The sequence below is a fragment of the Toxotes jaculatrix genome, chromosome 21 (genome assembly GCF_017976425.1).
Source record: "Toxotes jaculatrix isolate fToxJac2 chromosome 21, fToxJac2.pri, whole genome shotgun sequence".
Classification (NCBI taxonomy): Eukaryota; Metazoa; Chordata; class Actinopteri; family Toxotidae; genus Toxotes; species Toxotes jaculatrix.
Genome location: NC_054414.1, coordinates 17,326,812 through 17,339,574, shown reverse-complemented (window position 1 = coordinate 17,339,574; position 12,763 = coordinate 17,326,812). Strand labels below are relative to the sequence as shown.

Sequence of the window (12,763 nt, the reverse complement as noted above, 5' to 3'; positions counted from 1 at the left end):
TATTATATCTACTGATAACTATCATGGACACATTAATGTGTATAATGCACTTTCCAACACGGATTTTTAGTAAACTACAGACTGGAATTACATTTATTTACAGTAAACACCAATACTGCATCTGTTCAATAGGGGGCGCCACAGCACATTTATGGATTACAGCTGTGATTTAGATTCATCGTTATGTTTGACAGTGAGTATTAGAAGTGGAATGTCACTAAGCACATTTACTGTGCACTGTCCTTCAGACTTTTACTTGTAATATTGTCTGTTTTATTAGTATTTTTACTCAATGAAAAGATCTGGACACTTCATGGTCAGGTTAATGTCCTGAGGGGAAAAAGAGAATAAATTCTATGTTTGGCTCCTGTTGACTCCCACTGTACATGTCATTCTTATTAAAGTCCCTAGACACCCAGAAACTATCCACTGGTCTCAAGAGCTGGTACCAGTTTCTGTGTGACTTTTGTGTGAAGACTTCTGAAAAAGTGAAAAAAAAAAAAGTAAAAAGAAAATGTTTATTCAACAGGAATAAAAACAATAAACAATTTTATATTTGCTGGAAGAAGAATTGTTTTTATTGGCTTTAAGATCTAAGAAATTAAATATTCCAATTTATTCAGTGCAAATAAAAAAAAAGCTCATGGATTGGCTTACAAAGTTAGAGGTTCAACCAATCAACTAATAAATAGACAAACAACTCAACAATTAAATAAATACATTAATGAATAGCTAAATAATTAAATAGATAAGCAAATACATTAACACAAAATCATTAATTGTGTACAGCATCAATCAATCAATCAATCAACATATCAATAAATATGAGTAAAAAACACAAAGATAATTAAGTAATAAATAGATAAATAGCTCAATCAATAGATAGACAAGTAAATAAATGAGCACGCTCTTAATCTGACAGACAGATTTTAGTTGGTGGTGAGAAGAGATGAAACCAGCTGGTCTGCTCTTATTAGATGGCTTTTGATTTCCTTCCTGATCAGCTCCCAGGCCTCAGCACTGCGGCTCTGCACACACCAGATATTATCATTACAATCATCATTAGACAGATAGATAGATAGATAGATAGATAGATAGATAGATAGATAGATAGATAGATAGATAGATAGACCGACTGACTGACTGACTGACTGACCTTCTGTTCAAGGACATGCTGTGAGAGTCTCTTGAAATACATGTGCAGCTTCTTGTTCTTCTTGTGGCTGTGGCTCCCGATCTGAATCAATCAAAATGGTTTTCTATTAATTCAAATAAATCTTCACTATGTTTTAAATGTACAGGAAGCAGTAAGGCTGACACTTACACAGGAGCGAAGGCCGTCAGCCTGCTGGGTTACAATATTGAGAAAGTTGTCCAGTGTGCTCTCCTCCCATGATGCAGAGCTGTGATCCTGCTCAAACAGAGTGACCATCTCCTCCAGAACCTGCACTGTGAAACCAAGTTTGTCCTTAGCCTGCAAGAAGAAGAAGAAGAAGAAAAAGAAAGGAAAAGGCAAGAAAGTCAAGTCATGTCTTTGATTTCTCATACGTTTCATTCACTGCAGGTATTTACACAGTCTGGTGGATGACTTACTGATGCTTCGGATGCCTGGCTGTACAGATTATTAGGGAAGGCCACAGTGTCCTCCACTTCAGCATCCTCAGTGGTGTTAGTGGAATTATTGGCCTGCATCACAGACACACACACACACACACACACACACATCATGTGTTAAAGTCAACAGATAGTAAACTCGTTCAGTTAATATAATTCACTGACTTTAAATAACATGCAAAGAAGCACACTCACCATGGTATTCAGTAGATCCAAAGAGTTTTCACTGTACTGTCTGAATTTATGATCCATCCATCTGCAGCTCAGTGAGGAGCCTGCACTGCACAGACCCAGAAACAGGCAAACGAAGAGGATCCTGTTGAGCATTTTTCAAAAGTTGCCTTTGTATAGAGCAGATTCAGATGTGTCCTGCTGTTGTGTTGGAGCAGACCTGCAGCACCTCATTTTATAGGACGCAGGATGCACCTGTTTCATTTTCCTGATATGTACCTGATGGGAAACCCTGCACACAAACTGTCACACGCTTCATAGGTCAAAATCAACCTCAACATACCTGCATGATGTCACTCCTTTCAGATTCAGATTTGAATTAGTGTCCTGATGAAATATTTATCCCACAATGAAAGAACAAACAATTATCACAGCACAGCTGAAGTATCAGGCCCTGAGCAGTTTACTGTCCAATATTAGAAAGAATAAAATTATTGTAGGAATGTTCCTCAGATTTTTAAAAGCTAAAGAGAAAAATGTAGACTCCCCAAAGTATCAGTCATTGATAAAGCTGGAGGTGTGGCTGCTCCCTGTCCATTTGGCTCAGAAAAGGGAAGTTCATGTGAGGAGAAAATAGAAGTGGCTCGTTGACTGTGGCCTGCGACGTGACGCTCGTTCATGTGAACTGGTCAATGACATTTCAACTTTTTTTAATGAACGTGAAAACCAAGAGGCCCCGAGGAGAAGGGATTCTCCTTCACCTTTTAATTTACAGATCAGAGGACACTTTCAGCCTGAAATAAATCGATATAACTGTATAGTTTAATATGCATTATGTGGATTTTCTCTTCGTTTTTTTAAAACACAAAGCACAAACTAGAATAAACTGACAACTGAAAAAAAGTTTCATTCTTGTCCCTGGCTGAGCTTAAAAATGCAAAAAAAACCACACTCCATTTATCGCGCAAATACAGTTGAATCAGTTAATGCAATTTACAATAATCACTTCATAAGAGCAAATGAAATGATGAAATACCACAGAGCTCATTCACATGTGCGGTTATTGCTCAGGAGCATGCTGTTTGCTGTCACACAGGCCGCAGCCTCTTTCATTTTCTCTTTGGGTTAAGCACTTTCCCATTGTAGCATGTTTGGTATGTGAACGCTGCAATCACATCTGCAGTGTCACAGTTTTAATGGTGTATGTTATTAATCCACTCAGTTTTAATGACAGCATTTTTCTTTTTTTAACAGATTATCATCATCTCAGTGCACAGCCAGCAGACTGAATGAGAGGTAACTAATCACCGCATTAAAACTAAATAAACAAAAACGATTTATTGCATCAAATCTTTAAAACACAGAACAACTAAACTAACAGATTTAAATGAATAAATTAATTCATATTTCAATAACACAAATTAAAACTTCATCAGCAACACGAATTTCAGACAAGGACAACAATTTGGATGTTTCTCCAAAATATTCCTGTATTCCAAAATATCATTATTATATGTAACGATGAAAAGCGATCAGTGTGTTTTTATATTTCATGAGGAAACATGAATTTTCTCTGTTCTGTCACTGTATAATACTGTGCCACTGTGCATTTCTGGTTTGGTTGAGTTGTTTGTCTATTTATTAGTTGATTGGTTGAACATTTAATTTTATACATTGATCAATGAGCTTATTTATTTTTTTGAATTTGCACTGAACAAATTGGAACATGTATGTTTTTACAAATTTAAGCCAAAAAAAACAATTCTTCTTCCAGCAAATATAAAAGTATTTATTGTTTTTATTACTGTTGCAAAACAAAAGAGATGCTGATTTTTTAAAACATTTTTAATTTTTACATTTATCATTTTTTAACATTTTTAACAGTCGTTAACATAATTTCTCAAAACTGATACTGTTGAATATGAGTCTGAGAAATTATCAAAACCATCAAAAATAGAACAGAGTAAAATTAGAAAAGAACAATCTAGGCATAGTTATTGAATCATACTGTGTGATTTATTATCTGTTTGTTTCTCTTCAGTTTATGTTTGATTTTAACAGAAAGAATATTCACTGAATAGATTCAAGTCACATATACTCTAATTTGAATCTGAACCATATCTCTAGTCTCTGTGGACTTTTGGAAAAATGCACATGCATTTTAATAAAATCAAAATAATGAGGAAAAAACCCACTTTTAACAAAAAACAAATTACAATAAAGGTACCATAACAAAATAAAAGTGTCTGCAAAGACATGTTTATCCATACTCTTCAGACACTTCTTGAGTTACGGTTCTAATAAAACACAGTGTGAATTGAATATTGATTTATTTCAGGCTGAAAGTGTCCTCTGATCTGTAAATTAAAAGGTGAAGGAGAATCCCTTCTCCTCGGGGTCTCTTGGTTTTCATGTTCTCATTAAAAAAAGTTGAAATGTCATTGACCAGTTCACATGAATGAATTCCACATCGCAGGCCACAGTCAGCGAGCCACTTCTATTTTCTCCTCACATGAACTTCCCTTTTCTGAGCCAAATGGACAGGGAGCAGCCACACCTCCAGCTTTATCAATGACTGATTATTATGAATCAACACAGAAATAATGATGCAATTCCAACTATTAAAATATAATCCTTGTTTTTGAAGTATGGGGACAATTAATCTGGGGAGTCTAAAATTTTCTTTTTAGCTTTTAAAAATTGCAGAAACATTCCTACGATAATTTTATTATTTCTAATATTGAACAGTAAACTGCTCAGGACCTGATACTTCAGCTGTGCCGTGATATTATTGTTTATTGTTTTATTGTGAGATAAATATTTTTTCAGGACACTAATTCAAATCTGAAATGTGTGACATCATGCTGTGTTTTTGTGTGTTAATGTATTTGCTTGTTTATTTATATAGATATTTATTTGTGTATTTCTTTATTTGGTGTTATTTGTATATTTATTAGTTGACTGAACATTTACTTTTGTAAGTTGATCAATGTGCTTATTTATATTCTTAATTTGCACTGAACATTTGGAACAAGTCTGTTTTTACATCTTAAAGCAAAAATAAACCCAATTCTTCATTCACCAAATATAAAAGCAAATATTGTCTTTATTACTGTTGCGAAACAAAAGGGATGCAGATTTTCTTTTAACAGCTTTCATTTTATTTTATCTTTTAGCAGTTGTTAACATCATTTCTCAAGACATCATTACTGTTTTCGTAGTTGGACTCACAAAAACCAGTTCCCCTGCTGCCTCAAAATTGTGAGTTAACTGAACTCAGGTTGAATAATTAGTTCTAAGTTGTAATAAATGGTTTTGAAAATGTAAAACTGAATGAAATGAGTTAAATACACTTGAGAAAACAACCTCAATAAACTTAACATATTGAGTTAAATCAACTCTTTGGTCACACAGATTCATTATGGACAAATTTACTTTTCCTGTATATGTCTCAGTTTAATGAGTCAGGTCTTCATCTGACATGAGAAACTTACAGCTGCAGCTGTTAAAGACATTTTATACCAGAGTCAGGACAAAGACAACAACAGGCTCATCCACAGACATGTGTTAAACTATTTGGTATTTTCCTTTTTATTCTAGGGTTTATTTTCTGTCCCCTTTAAAAACACAGAGAATATGAAGTAAATCAAAAACATTTTCTAACAATGTCTAAGATTGTTGGCCATTATTTTACTGTCACACATTTCAGGTTTGAATTAGTGTCCTGATGAAAAAAGAATTACACCAAACTAAGAGAATAAACAAACATCCCACCGAAGCTGATTATTGTAGTTATTCTATTAAGAGTGTTTTAGTGCTTCTACATTCTGGAAATACACTGTGCAACTCCTGTTCAGTGATGCTACACTGCCTTTATTCAACAGAGGGAGCAATAGCACAATAATATTGTGTTTTCTGTGATTTGTCTTGTGAAATATCAGATAACTTCACCTCCTCAGACCCTAAAAACCTTCACAACCTTCTGGTTATAACTCATGTCCACACTAAAGTCAAAACATATAACGAGCAGTCACAGTAGACACTTGAATTTGAAGGAGTCTGAGACAAAAAGGTTGAGAACCATCAAAAATAGAACAGAGTGTGTGATTTATTATCTGTTTGTTTCACTTCAGTTTATGTTTGATTTTTATACACAGGACAGAAAGAATATTCACTGAATAGATTCAAGTCAGATATACTCTAATATGAATCTGAACCATATCTCTAGTCTCTGTGGACTTTGGAAAAATACACATGCATTTTAATTAAATCAAAATAATGAGAAAAAAATGCTTATAACAAAAAACAAATTACAAATACAAAAAACAATAAAGGTACCATAACAAAATAAAAAGTATCTGCAAAGACATGTTTATCCATACTCTTCAGACACTTCTTGAGTTACAGTTCTAATAAAACAGTGTGAATTGAATATCGATTTATTTCAGGCTGAAAGTGTCCTCTGATCTGTAAATTAAAAGGTGAAGGAGAATTCCCTTCTCCTCGGGGTCTCTTGGTTTTCATGTCCTCATTAAAAAAAGTTGAAATGTCATTGACCAGTTCACATCAACGAGCGTCACATCGCAGGCCACAGTCAATGAGCCACTTCTATTTTCTCCTCACATGAACTTCCCTTTTCTGAGCCAAATGGACAGGGAGCAGCCACACCTCCAGCTTTATCAATGACTGATACTTTGGGGACTCTACATTTTTTTCTTTAGCTTTTAAAAATCAATAATTGTATTCTTTCTAATATTGGACAGTAAACTGCTCAGGGCCTGATACTTCAGCTGTGCTGTGATAATTCTTTATTCTTTCATTGTGGGATAAATATTTCATCAGGACACTAATTCAAATCTGAATCTGAAAGGAGTGACATCATGCAGGTATGTTGAGGTTGATTTTGACCTATGAAGCGTGTGACAGTTTGTGTGCAGGGTTTCCCATCAGGTACATATCAGGAAAATGAAACAGGTGCATCCTGCGTCCTATAAAATGAGGTGCTGCAGGTCTGCTCCAACACAACAGCAGGACACATCTGAATCTGCTCTATACAAAGGCAACTTTTGAAAAATGCTCAACAGGATCCTCTTCGTTTGCCTGTTTCTGGGTCTGTGCAGTGCAGGCTCCTCACTGAGCTGCAGATGGATGGATCATAAATTCAGACAGTACAGTGAAAACTCTTTGGATCTACTGAATACCATGGTGAGTGTGCTTCTTTGCATGTTATTTAAAGTCAGTGAATTATATTAACTGAACAAGTTTACTATCTGTTGACTTTAACACATGATGTGTGTGTGTGTCTGTGATGCAGGCCAATAATTCCACTAACACCACTGAGGATGCTGAAGTGGAGGACACTGTGGCCTTCCCTAATAATCTGTACAGCCAGGCATCCGAAGCATCAGTAAGTCATCCACCAGACTGTGTAAATACCTGCAGTGAATGAAACGTATGAGAAATCAAAGACATGACTTGACTTTCTTGCCTTTTCCTTTCTTCTTCTTCTTCTTCTTCTTCTTCTTCTTCTTCTTGCAGGCTAAGGACAAACTTGGTTTCACAGTGCAGGTTCTGGAGGAGATGGTCACTCTGTTTGAGCAGGATCACAGCTCTGCATCATGGGAGGAGAGCACACTGGACAACTTTCTCAATATTGTAACCCAGCAGGCTGACGGCCTTCGCTCCTGTGTAAGTGTCAGCCTTACTGCTTCCTGTACATTTAAAACATAGTGAAGATTTATTTGAATTAATAGAAAACCATTTTGATTGATTCAGATCGGGAGCCACAGCCACAAGAAGAACAAGAAGCTGCACATGTATTTCAAGAGACTCTCACAGCATGTCCTTGAACAGAAGGTAAGTCAGTCAGTCAGTCAGTCAGTCAGTCAGTCTATCTATCTATCTATCTATCTATCTATCTAATGATGATTGTAATGATAATTGTAATGATAATATCTGGTGTGTGCAGAGCCGCAGTGCTGAGGCCTGGGAGCTGATCAGGAAGGAAATCAAAAGCCATCTAATAAGAGCAGACCAGCTGGTTTCATCTCTTCTCACCACCAACTAAAATCTGTCTGTCAGATTAAGAGCGTGCTCATTTATTTACTTGTCTATCTATTGATTGAGCTATTTATCATTTATTACATCATTTATGTATGGCGTTGTTGTTTGTTTACTTGTATATTTATTAATTTATTGATTTGTTGATGCTCTACACAAGAGTGTAGTGTTTTTTAAACTAATATATTGTTGGTTGATTTATTTATTTTTATTTATATTTATTTTTATTTTTATTTTTTGCTTGGTTAACAGTAAAAGACAATTAAAATAAGGCTTTCTTTCCGGCAAATGGAAACGTGTTTATTGTTTTTAATCCTGTTACAACAAAAGACATACAGATGTTTAATATAATTAAAGAGGAACTAGTAAGGCCTCCTTCAGGGTCTGATGCACTCCAAATTTCTTTGTTATCTCTCACAGGATTTTACCACGAGCTTGTTCTTACACCTACTTTCAGCACAAACAGTCAGGACTGAGACGTCAGTATAAAATCATGCACAATTAATGCTAAAAAAAAACAAAACAAAGCAAAACTTTGTAAGCACCAAAAATTACAACTGGAACATCAGCTGTTAAGGTGGACTTGTGGAATGGTTTATTTACACTTCAGTGGACTTCAAATCAAATCAGATTATTTCAATACAGTGTTATAAAATAGTACAAAATCAACATATAGCAAGCTTTTAAGAATAAGCACTGTATACTGCTGCACATTTACAAACAAACCACGCTTTTTACAAGAATCAAGTGGCACATCTCCACATCTGAGTGGGCCCTTCAAAGGCTGCATATATGTTCTATTTTCAATATGCAACTTATACTTAAGGATGTATTATCAGTATTTATTGTGAAACTGTTGAGGTGGCGAAGTGAAAATTAGTTCAGTAATGTCAGTCTCACTCCCATGGGGCCTCAGCTCCTTCAGCCTGGGCATACACAGAGAGTTCCTCATACAGACCTCCGCCACATGTCTCAATCGCCAAGCCCTGAGAGAGGGAAACAAAACATTTTTAGACACGTTGCATGTGTATGTTTGAGTCCCAGGAAGCTTTGAGGAATCCTGCTCTCACTTTAAGAATAATAAAGTTATAGAATAAAAACTTTAATGTAAAACTGTGAAGTTTGTTACGGCTTTAATTTGCATAGTCAATGATTCGGACATGACTCAAATGTCAAGTTAAGCAGTTGCTAAATGCCACGTCGCCTGTTTGACTATTTTCTTGCACAGACATGTAAAACACCCGAAGGAGCAATTTTTGTACAAAAGGTGCTTTATAAATAGTCTTTGCAAGAAGATTTAAGTAATAAAATCTATTTTTCAACACACAAATGCAATTTTACAAAGTTAATGTGTCATTATTCTTAAAAAAAAAAAAAAAAGGTTCAGCCAACAAGAGGGAGTTACAGCAGATATTCTACTTGTTAGGCTGTTCATACATGAAAAAACCTGAGATCTGCATAGACAGAAGAAGATACAGTTGTGGTTAGGATGTCACTGGTGCGAGGAGACTGTGTCCTGTTTGTTTCTTGCTCATACTTTTGTATGTAAAAACACAGCAGCTGTGATGCATGTTCACAGTGACATGTCCCCCAATTTGCGTGTCTTTGATGAACATTACTGAGAAAAAAAGGACATGCCAACGAACCTCATAGATGTGATCTGTTTCGGGCTCCTCATACATGCTGTCTTCTTGCTCCCACTGTTTAAGAAAACAGAAAGAAGAGATGAAACAGAGAAAAATGAATGCAGTCAAAGAGTTGGCACCAGCTACTGATGGACACACTGTGCATAACACACCAAAGGTGAATGAATGTACCAGTAAATGCAGAAAAAATGAGGGAAAGAAATGAATGCAACATCCACTGTTTGATTCCCGGATGTGGAAACCTTTGTTGCATGTCATACCCCCCCCCCCCCCCCCCCCCCCCAGCCCCCCATTGTTTCCTCTTTCTTTGTTAAATAGAGGCAAAATGTGTGAAAAGTCAAAAAAGATTACAACAGAAACGTCTCACACCTGTGCACTTAACAATGCTACGTTTGTTTTTCACTCCAGCGTACCTACATTTTAACAAAGGTGGAACTTAAAACACATGATGCTAACTGCTGAACATGTAGAACATGTGGTAAGAGACCAATTAGGCCTGCAAAGAATAACAATTTTCATTAGCAATTAACCTGCCAATCATTTTCTTGATTGATTTCGATTAATTGTTTTGTCTGTAAAATGGCAGAAATTTCCCCCAGCCCAAGACGATGCCGTCAGATGACTTGTTTTGTTTAACCAACAGTCCAAACACCCCCTCACCAAAAAAAAAAAAAAATGTCTATGCAGTTTGCCAACACATATGACAGAGAAAAACAGAAGAGCATCACATGTAAGAGGCTGAAAGCAGCAAATGTTTGTCATTTTTGGCTGAAAAATTAGTAAATGGATCATTTGATTATTAAAATACTTGCTGATTCACTGCAGATGATTACCATGGTCCTGTTAATAGCTGAGTTGATCAGATAGTGATGGAACAATTAGTCAGTCTACAGAAAATCACCAGGATGATTTTGATATTTGATGAATGGTTTTTCATCAAGTCAAAATGTCAAGCACTCACTGTGTCGGCCTTCTTAGCTGTTTTGATTGATTTCTTCTGTTATTTAAAACTGTAAACTGACTACATTTGAGTTTTGTTGATTGTTGAAGTTCCTTTAAAAAAAATTATTTAGTGTTCTTCTCCCATGTTGTTTAGTTTATCATGACCCAGTGAACAAGAAATTTGTTCTTCACATCCTCTCTTCTGCTTAAAATCAAATTCCTATTCCTGCACTAAACTCAGCAGTACAGTCTGACAAAGCACGAGTTTGTCTCGGGTGTTTTGATCAACTTGCTCCTCACCAGTGATTGTTTGCGTAGCAGTATAGCAGCAATACACACAGCCAGCAGAAGGCCCTGGAAGACAATGAGACCATCCTTCATATTGGTCCTGTACTGTATCTTGGAATAATCAACGGGATCTGTAAGAGAAAAGAGTGTGTTAGCTGTGTATTTTCAAAAGGGAACTGGTACAAACATCTCATCATTGCAATGCACTGTGAGTCTATAGGTCTACATAAGACATATGTTGTCCCAGATACTTACTGACAGCTATAAGTTGAGTTCCAGGTCCCATTATGTTGTTGATCTTGCAGAAGTACACTCCGCTGTCGTCTACGCGCACATCATGGATGTAGAGAAAGGCATTTGTGGTGCTATTCCTGTCACGGTATCCAAACTTTTCTCCCGATACTTCTGTTTTCTCTGTATTGTACTCTTTAGCCTTGTACCACGTCACATTGGCTTGCTGGTTTTGCTTTATGCTACAGTAAATTCCCACGGTGGACTTGGTTTTCACACCATAGTATCGGGGCTTCTGGGTGATACGCAGGGTGAGGGTCGCTGAGCAGACAAAAGAAGATCGAAATTTAAGAAAACTGTTGGTTGGCAGAGCTCAGGGTGATGCGTACAGGAAAAAATCCCGTGACATGTTTTTGCTTGATAAATGACATCAATTAATCAATTAATCAGAATTATTGGCAACTATTTTCATGTTGATTGCTCAGTGTGCTGAAGTGATTCGATGATTAATTGATTTGAGAATAAACACAAATTTAGCTACAACCATTTTCATAATCAATCGTTTGAGTATTGATTGCTGTTTTTTCTCTGTTTTATGTAAGTTAAGTAAATGATTGATTGCATATATGTTACACATCAAAAAAGCTAAGAAGGCATCAGCTCATGACAATGATAATATACAGTCTTTGTCTCGGAGGATAACTTCCTCTTTTGAGTGAAGGTCTGTTGGTCAGTTGGTGGAATGAAAGTTCAATTGAAAACATCTCTTTGAACTCTGGGAAACAGCTTCAGTATTTTTATTTATTTGGTATTTTATAGATTAATTGATTGTTTAAAAAAAATACTTGTGATTGGCTTTTTTTTCTTACATTTTGTAATGTAAGAAATAACTGACACATTAAGTCATGATGAAAACAATCGTCATTTGTGGCTTTAGAATGGACAAAGTGGAGGATAGTCACTGATGTACTGCTACATGATGTAAACACATCAGGCACATCATGTTTAACTAATGATTCTCATACAGAGGTTGTTTTTGATTTAGCTGCATGTAAACATCTTTTTTAAAAATCTTTTTCTCAAAGTATTTGGTCAATTGCATACAGCATATGTATCAAAATAATTAAGACAACATTAATTCAGCAACATGATAATAATATTTGACTGTCTTTGTCTCAGAAGACAACTTCCTCTTTCCCCCCCAGCTGGCCAGGAAGTAATGGTACTGTGGACTCAAAAATAACATGCAAAACACTTGTATGCACTGTAGCTGTGATTAAACAGACATAAAAATTACGATTAAGTGACAGTGTAAAGCGTTATGAAATGATGTAGATAATTGTACAGCTGTGATAACATTCTGCATTTCAATAACAAGACTACAACTATCATTTGCATTATTTGTTATTTGTAAAATTTTCGTTTTTCAGTCGCCGTTTAAATTCAGCAAATTGTCAGAGTTGACATTTACCTGAGAGATTGATCAAAGCAAGCCAACAGCATCCAGCCAGTAACCAGCCCATGATGACATGCAGAAGAAAAAGATTTCAAATGCCGACGTCCACACGTGTCTAAATCTCTCTGCAGTCATGAAAACGCTGTGAACAAGAAGAAGTGTCTGCACCAGTGGGTGTGCTGTCTGTTATGACACACACTTAAATGTCAGGCAAATAAGGGGACAAGCACTGTAACACTGAACCAAAATAACTTTGAGCAACCCACACTTTTACCACCAAAAACCCGTCCAGTTTCATTCACATATGTTCCATTTTTAGGGACAAATGAAACAAATCAACATCAGGAGTTTTGAA

At 36.0% G+C, this 12,763-nt stretch overlaps 3 protein-coding genes across 3 annotated transcripts; 1 reads left to right on the top strand and 2 right to left on the bottom strand.

Annotated features, from left to right (window-relative positions):
- Nucleotides 1–796: 796 nt before the first annotated feature.
- LOC121201569 (interferon a3-like) lies at nt 797–1,941 on the bottom strand. The gene is made up of 5 exons (XM_041067455.1): nt 1,810–1,941; nt 1,594–1,686; nt 1,325–1,474; nt 1,157–1,237; nt 797–1,028 (listed from the first exon to the last, which is right to left on the bottom strand). The coding sequence occupies exons 1-5, from the start codon at nt 1,939–1,941 to the stop codon at nt 930–932; spliced, it is 555 nt and encodes a 184-aa protein (XP_040923389.1). The 3' UTR covers nt 797–929.
- Nucleotides 1,942–6,850: 4,909 nt separating this feature from the next.
- Nucleotides 6,851–7,939, top strand: ifnphi4 (interferon phi 4). The gene is made up of 5 exons (XM_041029172.1): nt 6,851–6,990; nt 7,100–7,192; nt 7,324–7,473; nt 7,561–7,641; nt 7,754–7,939. The coding sequence occupies exons 1-5, from the start codon at nt 6,859–6,861 to the stop codon at nt 7,850–7,852; spliced, it is 555 nt and encodes a 184-aa protein (XP_040885106.1). The 5' UTR covers nt 6,851–6,858; the 3' UTR covers nt 7,853–7,939.
- A 174-nt stretch (nt 7,940–8,113) lies between these two features.
- cd79b (CD79b molecule, immunoglobulin-associated beta) lies at nt 8,114–12,593 on the bottom strand. The gene is made up of 5 exons (XM_041029171.1): nt 12,424–12,593; nt 10,977–11,273; nt 10,734–10,852; nt 9,492–9,545; nt 8,114–8,831 (listed from the first exon to the last, which is right to left on the bottom strand). The coding sequence occupies exons 1-5, from the start codon at nt 12,473–12,475 to the stop codon at nt 8,742–8,744; spliced, it is 612 nt and encodes a 203-aa protein (XP_040885105.1). The 5' UTR covers nt 12,476–12,593; the 3' UTR covers nt 8,114–8,741.
- Nucleotides 12,594–12,763: the final 170 nt, after the last annotated feature.